The following is a 22,127-nucleotide window of genomic DNA, read 5'->3' on the forward strand; positions in this document are numbered from 1 at the left end:
CTCTTGGGGAAAATAAACTATCAATATTTCTTTCTATGTGTCAATTTATTGCATAAAGAATGTTAGTCTGTTTTTTTCTTATTCTTTAGGACTAAACAAAATTATTTTGTATTTTTTAAATAAAATTTTTTAAAAAGAGCAGTGCTTTAGGAACCTATGCTACTGTTATCCCAACAAAAGTTTCATTTTCTCAAAAATTAAACATAACTTAGAAAGTACAGCAAACTGGGAATATAATAAGATTCTATTAACTAACTTCTAGTTTAAGAACTGTGGCATCATCTCCATTTTCCCTCTTCCCTTCTTAGAACTTATCCAAATAAGGAGAACAAAAATAAAAATGTAAACTCTTTTTCTGGCAAAATTGAGATAGAGATAAAATGTATTCTTCAAAATGTGTGGAAAGGCACTCACTATACAGATCCAGACAGGGACTCAGAAAAATAGAAGCAGAAAAGTAAAAACTGCTTAAATACATAGCAAGGTAAACCTTTCCAAGTATAATGCCTAAAAGGCATATTTGTAACAAGCAGAGTAAGATACATAGCTACAGACAGAATTCTTTTATTTAGTTGCAACAACGAAACAAAGACTGAAGAGAAATTCAGAAATGTTCTATTTACAAAGAGCTTAATTTTTCTTTAGAGCTTAATTTTTCTTTGATGGCTGAGGGGAAGGGTCACTGGCTAGGGAAAGATAATAGCTAAACAAACTCAAATTTTTGGACTCTAAGGAAAATTCTAGTTAGCATGATATATAAGAAGATACTTCTTTAAATCCACACAAATCTACAAATAATTGGCCCAAAGTAAACACACTATATCATATGAATTTTGTTGGGGGGGGGCGGTTTAAGTCAAAAAAAATTTTTTTTCCTGTTTCAAAACTTAGACCAGTTTCTTTTGTATCAGTAAACTGATACAAACTTACTAGAGTTTAAGAAAAAAAAGTTCACACTCAGTTCAGACTCTTTAAAATAAACTGACCTTAAATCTAAGTGTTTTAAAATAACTTTACACTAGAGGAAGATCTTTATACATAGTTTAAAAGAATATGCTTCATACTTCCTTTCCAATAAGTGCTGCTAGGACAACTGGTCATTTATCGGAAATTTTTAAAAAAAGAACCTCAACCTGGATGGCATGCCTAAATTAACTCAAAATGGGTTATACACCTAAATGTAAAAAGCAAATGAAAAAATTAAATGCATACAAAAAAGTAGAAGAAAATCACCAAAACTTAAACATACACAAGAGGTTCTCAGACTTAAGAGAAATACAACTGATAAAAAGAAAAGCTAAAAAACTAGATCTCATCAAAATTATAAATACTTCAGCTGACTTTGGTAGCACATGCCTGAAATTCTAGTGCTCTGGGAAGCTAAGGCAGGAAAATCACAAGTTCAAGCCCAGCCTGAGCAATTTAGCAACACCCTGTCTCAAAAAAACTTTTTTTTTTTTTTTTTTTTGGTACAGGGGATCAAACTCACGACCTCGCACTTACCAGGCAGGCACTTAAACTACTGAGCTAAATCTCTGGTCCTAAACTTTTCTCTAAATCAAAAATATTTGTTTACCCAAAGACCCTACTGAGAGAATGAAAGGCAAGCTACACTGGAAAAACATATTTGCAAACTACATATCCAAGAAATAACTTGTAACCAGGAGATACAGTTAGATCTCTGTACCTGTAAATTCTGCAACTATTGATTCAACCAACCACATATGTGGAAGAAAAAATTTGTTTTGTACAGAAAAAATTTAAATTCCCTTAAATATACCATGTAAGAACCACTTACAAAGCATGTTACATTGTGTTACATAGTATAATTAACCTAGAGATGATATAAAGTATATGGGAGGACTTACATAGATGATATACAGATACTATGTCCTTTTATACAAGAGACTTGAACATCAGCAGATTTTGGTATACTAGTTTGGGGCAAAGTTGGCAGATAACCAATTCCTCATAGTTACTAAAGTATGAAGGGATGGCTATACAAACAACGCACAAAATTTAACTGTAAAATCAAAGCAATAATTCAATTAGAAAACTGGACAAAAGGAACAATAGACAAAAGCAAGAAACTACTGATACACTGAACAACTTAGATCTCAAAAATACACTAAGCCCCTGGCATATACCTTAGTCCTAGCTACTGAGAAGGCTGAGTAGTCCCACTACTCAGAAGCATCAGTTGAGCCAAAGAGGTTGAGATCAGCCTAGGAAATATAGTAAAACTACATCTGAAAAATAACAAAAACAAGAAAGGGGACTGATGATGTAGTTCAGTGACAAAGAACTTGCCTAGCACGTGGAAGACCTTGGTTTGATCTCTAACACAAGACAAAGACAAAGACAAAGACAAAGAAGAAACATAGTGAGTAGAAAAATTTTATACATATATATAATATATATATATAGAAAGAGTGAAAAAGCCAACCTCAAAAGGTTATACACTATGTGATTCCATTTTGTAACATTCTTGAAATAACACCAAAATTACAGAAATTAGAAATAGATGAATGGATGGAGGTTAAAAAGGGGTACAGAGAAAAGGGTAGGTGTGGCTATAAAAAAGGTAGTAAAAGGAGCCTACTGGTGATGGGACAGCTCTGGATCTGAATTGTGGGGTCGTTACACAAAGCAACACACATGATAAATTCAGAGAAATATGAAATATATAAATGAATGCCTGTAGAAGTTAAATCTGAATAGAGTCTGGATTGAACTAATATCAATTTTCTGGTTATGATATTTTACTGTAGTCATTCAGAATGCAGAAGGCTGGAAGATACATGCAACCTAGTTCGACATTTTGTTTTTGCAGTTTTATAAAATCTGTAATTATTTTAAAACTAACAGATTTTTAAAGGATGTATGTTTACAATGAAGATATTAACAGGAATATCTATATATCAAACAGCAAAGAATCATCTTTCATAATATAAAAGTAAAAGTAATACAGGGAAGAGTGAAAATACACTGTGATTCAATATTTAATAATAATCTACCTGTCTTTACCTGGATTATTTAAGCTTTTAACACTCTTAAATTCTGCTTTCCAAAGCCCCAGGGCATGGATACGATTCAGCCAGGTTCTTTGCCAATTTTGTAACAAAGACAGGCCTTTATTCTAGTTTCCAACACCCTGCTATTCATTTCTATTTGTGACCTCATTGGAATTGTTTTTTACCACGCACATTCTACCAACATTCTTATCACAACCACTTAACTCATCTCTAAAAAGTTTTGGACCTTCTCTATAGGTATTTTCTTCTGAGCCTTCACCAGAATATTCCCTCACACTCCATTAGTGGCAACACAGGCCATTTCCAACATTCTCTTCAAAACCATTGCAACTTCTACATATTAATAGTTTCAAAGCAAGCTCCACATTTTCAGGTATTTATAACAGCAACAATCCCATTCCTGATACCAATTTCTAGTCTGAGTCTGCTGCTGCAACAGAATGCATAAGATTGGATAAACTGTAAATAACAGAACATGTTTCTCAGAACTCTGGGGTCTGGGAAACTCAATATCAAGGTGCCAACATCTGACAAGAGCCTCCTTGTCATATCACCCCATGCAGAGTGTAAGTAAAGTACAAAATGGGGCCAAACTCCCCCTTTTATAATGATTCCACTCTACAATAACAGCATTCATCCATTATTGTCAAGGCCTATTTACTTCTCATTAGGCCCTACTTAACTACACTACTGCACTAGGAACTAAAATGCCAACATGTGCTTTTTGGGGGAAATATTCAAACCACAGCACCATTATATCAAAAACTATAAGATGAAAAATCATACAGGTATCTCCATCAATGATGAAAAAATTTAACAAAACTGAACAATTTTTATTTATTAAAAGAAAACTGAATAAACAAGTAGAAATTAAAATGATAAAATGCATGTGCCTCAACTCAAAATTTAGGATAATCCCCAATTATGAGAACAAGTCTTAAGGGACACATCAAGAATGTCTACTATTTTCTCTATAATTAATCACTTCCTTGAATGTATTAGCTACCATAATTAGCTGCCAGCTACCCTCCCAACAATAATCAAGCAAAAAGGTGGTAAAATTATTGCTATTTTTAAGTGATATATTCACTGCATAATTCTTTAACTACAAAATTCTATCAAGCAAGGGATACTTGCAGAATGATTTTCTTACCTACCAAAACTAAGTTACAATTCTTAAATCTCAAGAGATGTTTACACTTTCTCCTGTAAGCGATAATTATAGTGAGAAGACATTTTGTCTTCTTTTTTTTGTCTTTTTATCAGTACCAGGGATCGAACTCACGACTGCCTACTTGCAAGGCAGGCGCTTATGTCACTGAGCTAAATCCCCAGCCCCCGTTTTGTATTCTTATTAGAGTGACATAAAATAAACATTCAGCTTTCTTCAAAAGGCTACAGATTATGGATGCCAACCTTCTATCTAGGCTGAAGAAATATCTACTATGTGCTCACTGGAGAAAGAGAAAGAAAGAAGCATGAAAATTATATCAGATCACATCCCTATTCTTAAAAGCTTTCATTCCTCAATGCTCTATCTTAAGAACCTAATTAATTAATTAATTAATAAACAAAATAATGAAAAATACAGCTAAACCTTCAGGAAAGATCAACATTTTATGATAAATGATTTCTGAAATTACGGAGGATGGAATGTCTCAAAAGTTGTAATTTGTACAAATAAGCTATTTAAGAATAAAAGTCTGTAAAACTGCTTATAATGTTAAGGGTAGAATGTGCTAAGGATGTAGCTCAGTGGTACAACGCTAACCTATCAGTAAGGCTCTGGGCTAGATACACTGAACTGCTTAAGAAGAAAAAGTTATTGCTTGAGGTAATACTTAATGATTGTTCACTTAGCAAATAAACCATCTCTTGAAGTAATGTATTATCTGCCAGCATAATAGAGAAATACAAAATTGCACGTGTAACTCAAGTCTTTGCCCACTTTTGTACCTAGCTTTAATAACTCTTACGAAATAACTTTGGTGTTTAGATTACAATTTAAATGTAAAGTTGAAAAAGATCAGATAAATGTAAATGTATGATTGAGCCTGAAAAACAGAAAAAAGGGGCTGGGGATTTAGCTCAGCGGCATAAGCGCCTGCCTTGCAAGCAGGCAGGCAGTCGTGAGTTCGATCCCTGGTAGCAATAAAAACAAAGAAAAGACCAAAAAAAAACAGAAAACAATAATGGAATCATACCAAGTTCTTCCATATTACACACTACCGAGAAGACACAGTAAAATCTCAAAGACTCTTATGCTGGAGTATTGATATTCTCCCATAAAGGACAATGTGGGGATAGGAAGGATTCTACATGACATATGCTCAGTTCTAATCCATTACCTCACTAGTAAAAGTATTTTGGAAAATGGGAATGCACAGAAAGCTGTCACATATACAGGACAGATTTTTTTCTAAGTCATATAATCAATGTAGATTGTGAAGAGTAAAGCCACACATTTTATTACTTCTGTCTCCAATACTATTTAAATAATTCTAGCCTCACTCTCAAAATTGGAGTAAGCAATAAACTTGGGCAATGGGTCATATTACACACAAAAGAAAACATCCCATGGTAAGTCTTCTATTTAACACAAACTCCACTTTCACATTGTATTTTATTTCATGCTTTTTTTCTTTGATTGTCCTCACTCAGAAGAACAATTCTATTCTTTGTTGGATAACTAGACTATGCTTCTAAAAATGAAGAGCTCACTGACACAGAAGCTACAACAGTTGAGAATGAGGTCACAAAGGTGAATGAGACAAAGTAAGAAATGGCTCTGAAGTTTAAAGTCAAGAAATACTAGAAGGATATGACGCACAACAGTCAGAGAGACACAGTAAGGTTTACTAAGCTTCATACTCAAAATAGGAGCAAAACGCAACTGAAAAAAAACTATACTTTTAAAGAAACAAATTGTTTTCTATTTTAAAAAACAATTAGCCAGCACTATAAAATCCCTATCACTGCTAAAAAACAAAAACAAACAAAAAAAAACAAGGCTACAGTATAGCTAAGTGATAGAACACCTGTCTATCAAATATACTTGTAAAACTAGATATAAATTCTTGTGTGTGTGTGTTTTACTAGAGATTGGATGCATGATCTTCATACTAAGCTGTATCTCCAGCCTTTTTTTTTTTTTTATTTTAAGACAATGTCTCACTAAATTGCCCAAGTTGGGCTTGAACTTGTGATACTCCTGTTTTATCACCCAGAGTGCTGGAGTTAACAGGTGTGTGTTTGGCTTGGATACAAATTCTTTAAACCAGAAAATTTCTATACACAAACAGAAGTTAAAGGGAACTTAAAGCTTTAAGAAGTTTTAATCAACTGGACATCTCATACTTATTCCCTTTTTAAATTTATTTCTCTGTTCTTTCATGAAAAAATAGGATATAAATCAAAGAAGTTCAGCATCACAAAATGTATATTACACCTGAACAAAAAAAAAAAAAAAAAGAACCTTCCAAAAGATTTCCAAGTAGAAGAAAAATAAACTTTAGAAAGAGTGGTGGTATACTTCAGTGGTAGAACACTTGCCACGTATATATGAAACCCTAATTTAATCCTAAGTGTCCAAAAAAGCAAGGGGAGGGAGGGTGTGCAATATTAATCACAAACTCCATTTCAGCTTCGGCATTTGAAAACACAAATGTCTGTTTAAAAACACAGAGTTGAAATTTTATGAACTTCAGAAATTCCAATTTGAAAATACTCCCCACACTAACGACTAAACACCAATTTTTACTATAGCAGTCCCAAAGAAAAAGTTCCTGTCTCCACCAAATCACAAATCAAAAATATATCCCCTTTGATTTCGTGTTCCCTTTCTTAGCATCAACCAATTTTTCCTTCAAAATATTTTCAAGTCAACTGTTCACTTCCACTGTTACTAGGTGTCCATATATCCGTACCTTTAAACTTCTACAACAGATCCCATTTCTATTCTTGTTTCCCCTTACCCAATCTCCACATGATAGAATATATGTGCTTCTTAACTTAAATTTCATCAAATTCTTCTATTCTACCAGCTTTTCATGTCACATAAAATGAAATTCAAACCACTTGCCCTCACCCTCCACGATCTAGACCTTCCCTAATTCTGTATGCTTACTTCACATCACTTGTCCTCTCCATCACACATTCTAAATGTGGTGGGCAGGGGGAGGGGAGTTTGTTTGGCCTCACAAATAAGTCATATTCTCTTCTGGTCACAGTCTTTGCATTTTCTGATCTCTGTGCTCTCAACTCCTGGATTTATAATCTTTATAAATTCCAGCTTTTGCTGACTGCTGACATTTGAATTCTTTAAATTCAAGTACTAAAGAAATCCTCCAGAACCATCTTAAAATAGCCTAATTCTTTCAAATCAGTTTATCTTCTTTATCACACATTTTTCCAAATTACTATTTTCTTGTTTTACTCATTACTATTTTTTGTCTTTTCAATTCTAGTAGAATGTAAGCTCCATGAGAGCAAACTATTACTATCTTCTCTATCACTAGGCTTAACCCAAATCTAACACATTGTAAATGCTTCATGTTTAACAACATCTTCAGTTAACATCTACAATAAGTTAACAAATATTAAATTTATATCTCTCATCCAAATTTCTCTCCTAAGCTTCATACTTAACCACCTACTTGTCAGTTGTCTCGAAAACAGTCTCAGTGGGGTCACCAAATCTGTTCCTTCTCACATTGTTCCCTAAGTACATGAAGACTTTACATGTATTACTCTACAGAATTAGACAAAACAATCCTAAAATTCATCTGGAATCAGAAGAGATCTAGAATAGAAAAGGCAATCCTGGACCACAAAGACAAAATGGGGGCATCACAATCCTTGACTTGAAATTGTATTATAAAGCCACTGTGGTTTAAAAAAAAAAAACAGATCTGAAGATCAATGGAATAAATTAGAAGATACAGAAATAACTGCAGACACATTAAGTGACCTTATCTTTGATAAAGGTGCCAAACACATTCATTGGAAGAGAGATAGTCTCTTTAATAAATGGTGTTGGAAAACTGGCTTTCCACATGCCAAAGATTAAAACTGGACCTGTATCTTTCACCATATACTAAGCTAGAATCAGAATGGATTAAAGATCTTAATATTAAAACAATCATTACATCTGCAGGAAGATAAGAGTAGGTAAAACTCTTTAGGCAATGGTGTAGGTAAAAACTTTATGAATAAAACCCAGAGTGCACAGGACTTATTGCAAAAAATCAACAAATGGGATCTCTGAAAAGCTTTCGCAAGAGAAACCACCAACAGAGGGAACAGACAACCCACTATGTGGGAGAAAATGTTTGCCAGCTGTTCCTCAGATAAAAGATTATTATTGAGAACATATAAAGAACTCAAAAACAATCAGCCCTCCTCAATTTAAAGACCCAATCCAAAAATGGGCATATGAGATGAACACACACTCCTCAGATGAAGTACAAACAGCAAATATGTGAAAAAATGTTCAAAAGCACTGGCCTTTCAAGAGATGCAAATTAAAATTACACTGAGATTTTAATCTCACCCCAGAAAGAATGGCTAGTATTAAGAAATCAACCAATAACAAATGCTGGAGGGGCTGTGGGGAAAAAGGAACCCTTCTCCATTGTTGGTGGGAATGCAGATTGGTGCAACCACTGAGGAAATCAGTGTGGAGACTCCCCAAAAAACTAGAATTGGAGGTCCCATTCGATCCAGCTATTCCCCTTCTGGGTACCTTCCCAAAAGAATTAAAAACATCATACCACAGCGATATACGTACACTATAAGCACCAGTTTATAGCAGCCAGATCTTTAAAACAACTTAAATGCCCACTGACTGAGGAATGGTTAAAAAAGATGTGGTAGTTCTATATAATGGAATGCTACTCGGCCATGAAGAATGATAAACTGGACATTTTTATAGGTCAATGGATGCACCCTGAAAACATACTTAATGAAATAAATATGTCATATATGCACAATCATCATATTATTTCATTAGTATGATAAAAAGAAAACATGTACTTTGTCCCAGAAAGAATGACTTCAGCCAAGCAACAACTTGGGCCACACCTCCCTTCACTTTAACCCACTGTGAGCCATTTTGAGTTGACTTTTGGATGTTTTAAGAAATTTTTGATGTGCTATAAGGTTTAGGTTTTTTGCATGTGGATATCCAATTGTTTCAGCATATTTATCCTTTCTCCACTTAATTATTTTTGCATCTTTGCCAGAAATCAAATGTCTGCTATGTGGGTATTTATTTTGGGACTTTATATTGGTACTCTGGTGGTTTGTCTATTTTGATATCAATGCTGGTTTGTCATGATTGGTGTAACTCTGTGATAAGTCATGGGACTGCAGAAGGCTGGAGCTCTAATTGTGTTTCTTTATCAAAGCTGTTTAGACTATTTTATTTTTACAGAAATATAAGAATCAAAATGTTAATCTATATGAAAGATAATGTTAAGAGTTTGATAAGGGATTGTGTTTTCTGATCTTTATTATTTTCTTCTATTTGTTTTTAGTTTCACTTTTTTAATAAAAAAAAAATTACCACCAACCAAATTTCTCATGCTATAATCTAGAGTTTTATACTTGATGTGATCTATCTCATGCCATATCCAAGCAACCACCCAAAGTCTCTGCATCGCCTCAATTCTATTTTCTAAATCTCTTCAATCCATCTCATTTCTTTAATCTCACCACTTAAGTACAAATCATCACCATTTTTCTATCAACTACAATGAACTTTTAACTCCCCACTTTCTCCTCTAGTTTATTCTCTAAGCAGTACCACCATGGTTATGTTATCACCTCCATCAACCCTAAAGCCTAATGCCCACATGAACTACACAAACCACAGGGCCCACATGAAGTACAGTTGGGCTAACTACCTGCCTTTTCTCTAGAATCCAGTTTTGGTTTTTTCTTTCAAGTCTACTATGCTTGAGCCCAGTGGTGCCAAACCTATCGCACACAAGCCACGACGAGGTGATTTTATCATGGAAAGGTCTAAAAGGTATGCCATCTCAGGGCAGTTAAGTACATTTGTCTCTCTAGCCTAAAAACACTCTGTTCGCCAAGTCACAACACCCTAGAATTCACACTTATCTTTTAAGTCTAACACTTAAACATCAGTTCCTCTAGGGGTCTGAAGTAAGCAAAATTCTAAAAATATCTTTCCCCAAACCCAAATATTTCCATCGTTGGGTTATACAGTCACACAGTATTGTAGATATAATTACGCAGATATAATTAAGGTTATTAGTTTTAAAATAGGGAGATTATCCTGGACTATCCTGGCGGGTGTAATATAATCACTTGTGCTCTTAATAGCAAAGGTTTCTGCCAGCCAAGGACAAAATAGAAAGGTCCAGCATAAATTGGCCAACAATCTGACTGGACCTTGAAGTAATTCTACCCCTGGAGATTTTAAGTCAGTCCACAAACCAGCTGGTACCTTGAGGTACATTTGTGAGAGTCCAAGCAGAGACCCAGTCAAGCCAGCTCTGTTTCTAACCTATAGAACACTAATAAATGGGTGTTACTCTAATATGCTCAATTTGTAGCAACAATAGAAACTAATGCCAAGGCCCTTCCTCAGCCTCTATCCCCATGCCACATTGGGTTAAGTGCCCTGTTAAATGTTCCTATAGTGTTTAACTTCTCTTTCAAAATATTCATCGTACTTAGGACAACAGATGCATTCTAAAATTTATATAGTCAGAGATGTACATTTTTGCACACCATTATAATCCAATGTCTCCACAATTGGTATCCATAAGTGTTTGTTGATTGAATGAATAAACTTTTTATTCATTTCTCTCTCAAAATTCTCAATAATGATGTAACTCTTACAAAGTGCTGTATTAATTAAAGTGCTATATCAATAGCCTCACAGCAATAACTTTAAAAAATGGAGAATTGAGATAAACAGAATATATTCAATCATTCAAGAGATCATTATTTTGGTTTTAGAAACCCTTCCTCAGTCATCACTATTCTCTACTGCCCAAAGCCTCTACAAGATCATGGTTATCTATTAGCAAATCACAAAATATTGCCAGATAAAACCATTATTACTAATAACCCTAGTTAACATCCCTCAGGCATACTGGATAATAAATAAAGTTTTAAAATAATTTTTCTATTTCCAACTGCAAAAAATAATCCAAATTTATTGAACCTCAGACCTTACTACTTCATAATAAAAAGACATTGAATATGTTAAAACTATCTGGTCAGAAAAAGGAAGGATAAACAAAAAGAACAATTTACTTACATCAATGGAAAAGCAAAAAATGGGAGTGTCATGGCAAGTCTTGCAGTAAGTTCATCAGGAAGATACCATAAATACACAATTAAGCATGTAAACAGGTAGAGAATTGAGGAATAAAGAATTAATCTTCCAACCCATAATTTTTGTAATCGCTGATTTTTTTCCCTAAATTCTTCCAATGCTTGAATTTCCTGTTAAGAGAAAATTATTCTGTATTACCAAATTTCAAAGTTCATTTTAAAAAACCAAAGTGTTAAAAATTTTTAACAAGATAGAAAGGCAATTAAGATTCAATTAAATAAAATACTCTAATATTTTAAAATAAAACATAATATGCAAAACTAAAAGTTACAAAATGTATAATATTGTGACAAATCACTTTTCAAAATTAAATACTATTATTAACCTATCAAACTGACAAAGACTAGAGGAATAGAAATAGCATATCTGTTGAGTCACACACGTAATAATTCTCCATATAAGCGGCTTTTAAAAACTTAGCAGTAAAAAAAAAATTAATAAAAATAGCCCACATAGATTCTTTTATCTACTCACTATTCACAGTACTTCCAGGCAATAACCATTTTCATAGTGAAAAAATAAAATGCAAAACTATTACTACTTTTTAAGGTGATAACAATTGTTGCAGATTATATTACAATCTATTTTAACCAATCCGTAACATTGATTATACCAAGCTATTGATACAACTCCATTCTAACACGTTCCTATCATTTGACATAGGATTTATTGCATAAGTTATAGACTTACGGTACTTTTCTTGACATCATGTAACTAAGTTCACAGGCTTATTCTATATCATTTTTAAATATTCATAGTAGATCTGACCTCCAAAATAGCATTTAGTATACTAAAATAATATTTACTTAATATCTAAAATGAATTAAAACACCTCCAAGTAAAAGACATACCTTGTCTATACTTTCTAGAACTTCTACAGTTGAAGGTTTTGTCTGTTACAGAAATAGAAATTAGAAACAGCATTAAAACCCATTATTGTAAACTTAGAACACTTTGGTTACATAATCAAAAGAAAAATCCTAATTCAAGATTACTTAGTTCTCAAATGTTGTCAAACTATACATATTCTCATTTATTCATAACTAAGATTTATTTAAGCGAAGAAAGTACAAAAAAAACCCATATAACCTGTTTAAAGCCTGTTTTCTTTTTTTTTTTTTTTTTTTTTTGGTACTGGGTATCGAACTCATGACCTTGCACTTGCCAGGCAGGCACTTACACCACTGAGGTAAATCCCTGGCCCTTTAAAGTCTTTTTCTATTTAATTCCTTTTTAGTCCTAGAAAAAAATTTAATTGTGATAGCTCAACTTTTGCTATTCTTAACCTCAACAGAACATACCATTATACAGAGAAACAAACTTTACTCCAACAAAAACGTTTTTAGATAACAATTACTGAAAAGAGTTCATATGGCTTAGTGGCATGGCAGAACACTTGCCTGGCCTCCATCATCAACAAACAAATAAATAAATAATTCATATACTTAAAAATTCACAAACTAAGATGGTCTGAAACTCTACTGTTGAAAGTTCACTTAGGACTCAGGAAGTCAAAACTAGTAAGTTACCTTCCCTGTGAATCCCTAAAGTACATATAATACTTCAATATGGCAGTTTATTTGCCCAAGAGTTTATATCACCTAGCCTATAAAACAAATGGCCTAACAACACTCAAGAAAATATTTACCAACTCATGAATCCAAAAGAACAAATATCCATTCATTATAGTTTCCCAAAAAAGCTGTTAAAATCAAATTGAACCATATGAAATTGCCATTTTGTAAGTCAAAACAGAATATGGTAATTTCATATGGTTCAACCTAATAAGACAAAGGAAGAAGACATTATTATGATCCTCAGGAAGAACTGCCATAGATTTTAAAGAAGGGGGCTCGTCTCATTTACATGTGCAATCTTAAAAGAATTGATTTTATAGAAATAGAGAGTAGAATCTAAGGAACCTAGGGGAGGACACAGATGAGTTGGGCTGGAGGTCAAAAGCTACAAAATGACAGGAATAAGTTCAAGAGACTAGGATACAAGATGACAACTACAGCTAGTGAGCTATTAATGTATTCTTGAAAAACACTAAGTATATACATTAAGCACTGTCACCACATACAAGGTAAAGTACATTAGCTAAATTTAATCATTCCAGTGTGTACATATTCAAAGCATCATGTTTTACAATAACTAAATATTATTTCATCTATCAATTTAAAAAAAAGAAAGAAAAGGGAAGGAATCAAAGTATGGGTTGTCTACCAATATTCAAAAAATAATTACACAGAAAGTATTGCTAGGCTCCATACTACTATAATGTCAAAAAATAAGTACTCTATTCTAAATTACATTATTTCCTTTAACATTACAGAGCACTTATTAAGATAATTTATATTTTCTGGCTCTAAATTTGATGTAACCTCTTAAACTTATTCAATAAAATCAAACATTTTTAATTTTGTTTACTCTACAATTCTTAAAAGCATACTTAGTGTGATTTCAATAAATATATGTGACAAGCATTAAGTAAAAGCATAGCATGTAAAAAAAATGAAAGGATGGTATAGAATACTTAATTTCAACCACCTTTAAAGTAAGTTCAAAATTTAGACAATTATGAGAAGAAAACAAGAAAAGATAACCAATTTTACATGTAAATATGGAAACAAAAACAATTTCTCAAAGTGAAACAATTATTTTAAAGAGACATTAAGCACTTATAGAACTGCAAAGATAAAGTCCAAAATTTAAAAAAATTCAGAGCAAAAAAAGAAAAAAGTTAAAAGAAATTAAACAGATATCAACTAAAACTGAAAGCTATACCACAAAGGAGACTTTTACAAATATCTGTATGAATATAAACTACCAGTAAAGAAAAGTAACTTACTCTCCATCTAGAAAATAATCCACCCATCTTTTATTTGTAGACACGTGGTGCAATGATAAATATCATTTGTTGTCCAAAGTCACACTAGAAATAAAGCAAATATTTTTAAAGTTTTAAGTTAAACACACAGCATACCTACTAAAAAACTCAGATGTTTTACGAAACTTACATTTACACAATTTGAATTCAGATAATCATTGGGAACAAATCCATCTTTTTTAAACCCTTTCTTCAAAGGAAGAACATATTTAAAGGTAAAAATACAGGTAGAAAGGCTTTTTAAATAACAAGGCATTCTAGAAGTCTAGTCAAATGACTTAGTGATTTTCTGTTCTTTAAAGTAGGTCCAATGTGTTCTTGTAACAAAAGTGCTATTGTATTACTTTTATTCTGCAGGCCTAAAAAAAACCATTTCTATTATTCAGCTGATGACTCCCAACTAAACTAATTTATCTGAAATTAAGGGTGTTTTACAATGTTCAGAATAGCAACACTTTATAAGTAATCATAGAAAATCAATTACATTCTGAATAAGAATATAAGGATTACAAGGCTGCTTGTGACCTTGAGCAAATCATCTAATGATGCTGAAATTTTTTCTATAAATTAGAACAACAGCAACATTCTCACAAGATAGCTTTTCGTATTACCACCTTATAAATTAAAACAAAACTAAATAAAGAGGTTTAAAGATTTGCCCAGAAAAAGCATGGCCCCTCTTCCTTTGGAGTTCTGGCCCTATTAGTAAACATAACTGTTCAGCATTCCAAAATAAACATTTCTTCACAAAATTTTGTATAAGTTCCTCAGGCAAGTTGACCTTCATTTCAAATAGACACATATTCACCTTTTAATTATTTTTCCATGACTCAAGTTATTTATAATAGACTCAGCAATATTATATTCAAAATCAGTTTGCTACTCAGTAATCATATAAAGTTTTACTTTTTTAGTTGACATGGTAAAAGTACATTTTGAAACTAATATATTTTACTAAGATACAAGTATGTACTTGCAAATGTGTGACATTTCATTTATTCAAGTGCACAGTTATTAAGAATGTATTTCATAATAAATAAAAAAAGTATTTCACACATTTTTTAACAATAAATATAATCAGAAAACAGCAACTGTGTCAAGTAAGAACTGCAATAATTTATACACTGGAATTCACATCAGATATAGCTATTAAAGTAGCAAAGAGTCTAATTATAAATACTTTGACTTACAAAGTGATCTTTAAGAACCAAAACATCTGTAAATCCATCCTGAAAAATTCTAAAGTTTGTAAATGTAGTAAGTGCTACAAACTACATTTAAGTTACAAGCTAAATAGTAATAATCTTTCAATATTAGCTCAGTATTCAAATTCCTAAAATGTGAGAAATCCTGGATCCTGAATGAACAAAAAAAGAAACTTAGTCAAGACATTAAGTAAATCTCAAAACCTTCTTATAAAGCTAAAAATAATCAACAAGAAAGGTAGACCAATTCAGTTGACCCACTTGATATTCTCAAACTATACATCATCTCACTATTACACCCGGCCCACATATGTTGGTTTGTAAATTACACCCCTCTAATCAAGTTTATAACTATTATATACTGTGTTATGATTTAGATCTAAAATTGCCCCCAAAATCTTCATATGCTCAGAGGTGGGGTTTTCAGAAGGCAATCAGATCATGAGGGCTTTAACTTCAGATTAATCCATTGATGAAATCATCATTTGATAACATTATTGGGAGGTAATGAAAACTTAGGAAGTAGGGTCTAGTTGAAAGGAGTAGGTCAAGGGGCATGCCCTGGAGGAAAAAATGGAACTAAGGGCTGGAAAAATAAAATTCTAAGGATGTCACTATGCAGTTTAGACTGGCCTTAAACTCACTTTGTAGCCCACATTGGCCTCGAACTCGCAGCAATCCTTCTGCCTCGGCCTCCAGAATGCTGGAAATACAAGAGTGCACTACCACACTCTCTGAAGGACTGTATCTTATCCCTGGCCTCCCCCACTCCAGCTCTTTCCCTGGCTCTCTGTTTCAGGATTTCCAGACTTTCCAGCTTTGCTCCACCAGGCCCTTCTGTCTTGTTCTGTCTCACCACAACAATGGAATTAGTCAACCCTGGACTGAAATCACAAGCCTAATAATTCTTTCCTCTCCCTTTTATTCTTTTCTGTTAGTACATGTTTGTAGTATATAATATTTACACTCCTTGTGCACAGTTAGGACATGTACATAACACATTTAACTCCCACTTTCATCTGTCTTCCCTTTCTTCCCTCCCTACTCCTTCTATTTCCTCATTCTCTTCTGAGAAAGACCTATTTCTTTACTTCCTCTTATCTTTTATTTTCCTCTTTATAATTTGGGTGTCTCATGTAAGAGAAACTATGGGATATTTAAGCTTGTTGTCTAATTTATTTCAGTTAACATTATGGTCTCGAGGTACATCCATTTTCCTACAATTGACTCAAGTTAGCTTTCCCTAAATTGGCTTTCTCAGGTTATTTTATCACTAACAGAGGACTAACACAACCTAAAACCAATTTTTTTTCCTTTGAGTAGCAATGGGAATTGAACCTAGGGCTCCAATTTCTATCTACCACTGAGATATATCCCCAACCCACAAATTTCCATCAGAAATGAATGACAACAATAGTAACAAACAATCAGCACATCTTTAGCAAACATTAAGACAAATGCTTGAGATGAATTTTATCATTTAGATATACTATCACTCCATTTTATAAATGAAGAACTTGAGGCTACAACGAAGTAATATGCTAACACTCTAACAGTATTAAGTAGCAAGGCCAACCATAGCATTTTAATTTTGATTTTTTTAAAAAAGCAATTGGTTAGTCCCAACTGCACAAAATAAGAATGGAGATAGTTGCTTTAATATAGACTGGCCTGGAATATTTATATATAAAATATACAAAAGCTCCTCTAATACTCTCAAATAGAAGTAAACAGAACTATAGAAGTGGAAAGGGAGCCAGGTGTGGTGGTGCATGCCTGTAGTCCCAGCAGTCAGGAGGCTGCGAATGGAAGATCACTGCAAGTTCGAGAACAGACTAGGCTACAAAGTTAAGCGCATGGCCAGCCTGAACTGTATAAGGAGACCCTATCTCAAAAAGACAAAAAAAAAGTGGAAAGTGAGTTACAAACACAAGACAGTACAATGAATGCAGCATTAGCCCAATTTCTTCATCTAATTAAATATTAATACTTTTCAGCAAAGTTACATGGCTCTGACTAGAAACAGAACTTTGAAAGTACAGTTTTTATTTTATTGCATATCACTTTTAAAATTAGTATAATTGATATATATGCATATCACAATTAATAACAATTCTCATTATTTGCTTGGAAAATTGTTTGATGTTAATGAAACAAATTATAACAGTCTTAAAGATTCCTGAAACAGCGACTTATGCTTCTAAATTTGTCCTCTAAAACAACCTTAGGATGATACTAACCAAAAGCCACATCCATGCTTTCATATTCACAGTCAAAGAAACTGTCAACCCTCATTGTTTCAGCAATTTTTTTATCAAATTCTGATATTTGTTAAAGAAGCTAATTTATCATAACACACATGTGGTGATACTTTTCCATAGACATGAAAACACACCAAACTATTAATTTCACATTTCTATTTTCAACCACTGGTCTCTCATTTCCATTCAGACATCTTTACTCCAATTCCTGTGGCCCAACACTTACTCTGAAATTATAGGCAAATAAATTACTTAACCTCTTTCTTACTCAACTTCCTCATTTACAAATGAGGTAGAGCCTCTTCAAAGTTGAAAAGCTTAAATAACAGTATTTTGTGAACTATCATAGTACCTAATACAGAATAATTACTAAATACGTATTTTTTTAATGCTGTGGTCATTACTATTTTCTAGTTCATCTATGCTTTCTTTCAAATACTGTAACTAGAAAATACATGGAAACCAAATAACCCTGGCATTCCTTTTGAAGCATAAATCAGTCTGCTTGCCCTTGAGTAGACAAATGGCTCAACCTCATGTGGCTTGTCTCCAAGAATCTTCTATGAATATGCACAAGTCTCTTTCCACTCTGATACCACAATTGGGACCTGACATGACCTAAGAGCTCACGATACATAAATGTATTTTTCAGTGAAAGATAATGTCTACTATTTTATTTGTTTCCTGCTATCACACTCAGGATTGAGTGTTATAATTTAAAATCCTAAGAAATGCTGCTTTGTTTGTTTGTTTTTTAATTTTCAGCTGACTTTAAGTCACATTAGAAACAACAGAGTAAAATATATCTGGATTCAAAATATGACTCAACCACATACTAGCTGGTATATGATCTTGGGCAAACTAAACTCTTTAAGCCTCAGTCTGTAAAATGATGAAAATAGCTGCATAAAACTGTTCTACTGATTAATTGAAATTATTACTTGGCATAGTACTCAACACAAAGCAAGCATTTAATAAATTGTAGCCATTATCCTTTCTATTACAGAAAACACATGTGGTACTTAAATGAAACCTTTCTTTCTAACTTCTTGTAAAAAAAGCACCTACTTCATAATTTAAACATTGAAAAAAAATTAGTTTGTGTTTTTACTAAAAGTATACTGCTCTCAGTTATTCTAGAGTGGGAGAAAAAAAAGCAACATCCACTTCACTTAAATAACCATGTAGGCCTCTGGAGAAAATAGCAAGGAAAGTTTAGTTTTATGTGTATCACATTTCAAACTTAAACTAGCACTTCCTTAACACTGTACTTACTGTATTGGTGGTTCAGTGGTAGAATTCTTGCCTGCCATAACACTGTACTACACAATTTAAGATTAAAAGGGATTTGTTCTAAAATGCGAACTATTAAATATCTATTTGAAAAGGCAATTTTAAATATTCCAAAACATCACATTTATTGCAAAAATAAAATTGATGGAAAGTTTTAATACATGGTGATAAAGTGCTTCCTTTCATAGTTAAGTAAAGCCGTACTCTGAAATAATACCCCCAAAATGACTAGTTGATTAGAAGAATTTCTACATGAAATCAATGTTTTTGACAACCATATATCCTCCTTTTCTTATACTCTTTCAAGTTAATAATATACAAACTGTAATTGTGTAATGATGCTGATGAAATTAATGATCTCAACAGACAGAAAACCTTAAAATTCTAAGTTTAAAAGCTCAATGAAGAAAGTATAAACTTTGTTCTCCTAAAAAGGCACTACGGGAGCTGTTGAGCACAAGGGACTAAGTAGCATTCCCTGCTGGCTTGAACATGTCTTGAAACTATGCTTCTCCATATCCAACACACTGCTGTTGAATACAATCAGTTTTGTCAAGGGTGAAACTCAGGCCCCGAGTAAGGAGAAAATAGTAAGACTAGAAGTACCACAAAGCAAAAGAGATAAAAAGCAGAACCTGGAAAACTGCGAGTCACAGGTCTTGTTTGGTACTGTGAAAAAAGCATTGGCAAACCGTAGTTCACCACGCCTCTCTATCCTTAAAAAGTCCTTAAAGAATGAAACCTATTGACGGCATAGATTTGCTCTTCTTTTGCCGCGCCTAGTACATCTACCATCTTCGCCCTTCCCCTCCACCCTTCACACCGGCCATCTCTCAAAATAAGGACAATGGTGTAGGGCTGCTCCTCTCCCCGCGCAGAATCCACACCCACACGCGAGCTGAGCAGCATGACACTGACAGTTTCAGTGCCTTCCGATTTTTACAACTCGTGGAACCTCGTACAACTCGCTGAAAAAGGAGACGCGCAGGCCCACCCAAAGCGGAGAGTTCTGCGAAGGATGTGCTAGTTCGGGACCTCCTGGCTCTTCTCAACCCAGGTGGGCCAGGAGCCCAGGCTCAAGCCGATCACTACCAGGAATCTCTGAAGGTAGAGCTGGGAAACCACCGGCCCTCACGAAGCAGAACATGGTCTCGAGCATTCCAGAGCCACCTCTGTCACTGCGCTGGCAAACCAAGGGGACGAGGCGGCTCCTAGAGGTCAGCGCCCACCTCAAAGGGTGCCTAACTGGCCGCCGCCGCTACCGCCGAGCTCTTAGGCCACTGGGCTCCGGGCGGGAGGCAGTGGGGAACTCCGAGAGCGTTTGTGTTTCTTGGGCGGAAAGCCCAGCGCGCCTCCTCTTTAATGAGCCCCCCCAAGTGCTTTCATCTTAAGCACTCTACCTGTGTGAGGCGGGCGCAGCCTGGCCCCGGCGTCCACCCCTGCTGACCTCGAACGCCAACTCAGTCCGCCTCAGCTGCAGGCAGCAGCGGCCACAAACAGAGCCCCGGGCCCAGCCAATTCCTTCCCATAAAACCCCGCGCTCTCTCCGCCAACCAATCAGCGACGCAACCGGCGCGCGCCGCTCCCCGTCACGTGACCCAAGCAGCGCCGGCCGTTGGGGGCGGGGATCCCGGCGCACGGCCCGCCGACTGCCTGCCTGTGCCTCAGCGGCTAGTGGAAGGTGCGCCTTGTCGCGTCGTCTCTGAGCATATTGCCCTTTACTGCGACTGCTACCAGTACTGTGTGCTTAGTCTCCCTTTGCGTCTTTCTCTTTTAAAGCCCGTTCTGCCAGCGCTCGCTGGAGAAAGAAAAAACACTGACACTGGCCCTAGTGGTCCCACACCGCGACGGTCAGAGTAGAATGGTGGAGGAAACACAGGGCCATGAGGAGTGGGCTCAGGGGTCCGACCTGAAGAGTCGCCGATCACCTGTCATCAGCCGGCAGCAGGGCAAGTTCACATCCCACAACTTAGAAGCGGTCAGTTCCCAAACGTGCCAGTGGGGAAATGCTGCCTAGACCCCGACAGTCCCCGAGGCTACTGTCGTCAAAAAGGGCCATTTGATGACACTTACCTCTTGTGAGGTATGGGAATTTCAAACCAAGGTCAACAACAAAAAGCTGCGTTTCCTTCTTAAAACGCAAGACCAGTCTTCAAATCCCGATGTACTGGCCCCACGACTATAATGATACCTGAGTAACAAAAGGAGTGTGCACACAGTTACATAGAGAAGGCTGGAGAAATTTTAGCGAACGTTTTTATTGTATTTTAACTCCCGTGACGTTTTACCTCGTGTGCAAACATTTTTCATGTTTTTTCTATTTTAATTATATATGCATATTATAAACAGTTTCTGTGGTTTTCAAAGAGCATACGAGTTTGAATATATTTAAACTTTGACAACACAAAGAAAGAAAAATGCATCTGGTTGTTAAGAATAATTTATTATTCTGGAAGCTTCCGGATGATTCATTGAAGTTGCTTGTCCTAGATGCTGAAATGTTTAGTTAGGGTTCTATAACCTTGAATCGATGAAGGGAAGAGAACTAAAATTTAGTATGTAGTGTGCCTCGGTCATTTTACAAATGTAGAACAACATACTAAAATATTTCACCTGTTTTGATGTGGAAATTTAACCATTTTGTTTTTCATCGTTTGCAGTTTCAAAGTATTGGAAGTCCTCTGCAGCTATACTGATAATCTTACCTTTCAAAGATCTTTCCTAAGAGAAATTAATGGTTTTTACACTTGCTAATATGTTCTCTGATTTTGATTGAGCTATCAAGTTCTATTGTAAAAGGGATTAAAAGCTGGATATAGATACAAAATAAGAGCTAACTAGACACAAGAGATAGAAAAAAAAAAAAATCCTAAGACACAATTCCCAAGGGGTTACTCTAGGAAAAGCAAAGATTTAACCAAGCCAGCAGTGGGAAAGAAACATCAGTATTCTCAACAACCTTTTAAATTGCTTTTCAAATGAGAAAAACTAAAAGTAGAAAGAGTATGTACATTGTTACACTTTACCACTGCTTCCTTTGTATCAAGTGGAAAGGGGGGGGGGGGGATTGTA

The 22,127-nt window shown here is 34.7% G+C and overlaps 1 protein-coding gene across 5 annotated transcripts in view; it reads right to left on the minus strand.

The window, feature by feature from the left end:
- Lnpk (lunapark, ER junction formation factor) overlaps positions 1-20,613 on the minus strand; it is a 79,169-nt gene extending 58,556 nt beyond the window's left edge. For all 5 annotated transcript variants that reach the window (XR_010050880.1, XR_010050879.1, XM_063259335.1 and 2 more), the window contains exons 1-4: positions 20,456-20,613; positions 14,258-14,341; positions 12,258-12,299; positions 11,329-11,516 (exon numbers count right to left, since the gene is read on the minus strand). Coding sequence is in view for 3 of the 5 variants with exons in the window: in XM_063259335.1 (XP_063115405.1) it covers positions 11,329-11,516; positions 12,258-12,299; positions 14,258-14,284 (257 nt within the window). In the remaining 2 variants the exon portion in view is untranslated. The remainder of the gene's footprint in view (positions 1-11,328; positions 11,517-12,257; positions 12,300-14,257; positions 14,342-20,455) is intronic.
- Between the last annotated feature and the right edge of the window lie 1,514 nt (positions 20,614-22,127).

The sequence above is a fragment of the Cavia porcellus genome, unplaced genomic scaffold (assembly GCF_034190915.1).
Source record: "Cavia porcellus strain 051 isolate PalLab524CR breed Dunkin Hartley unplaced genomic scaffold, mCavPor4.1 scaffold_12, whole genome shotgun sequence".
Lineage (NCBI taxonomy): Eukaryota > Metazoa > Chordata > Mammalia > Rodentia > Caviidae > Cavia > Cavia porcellus.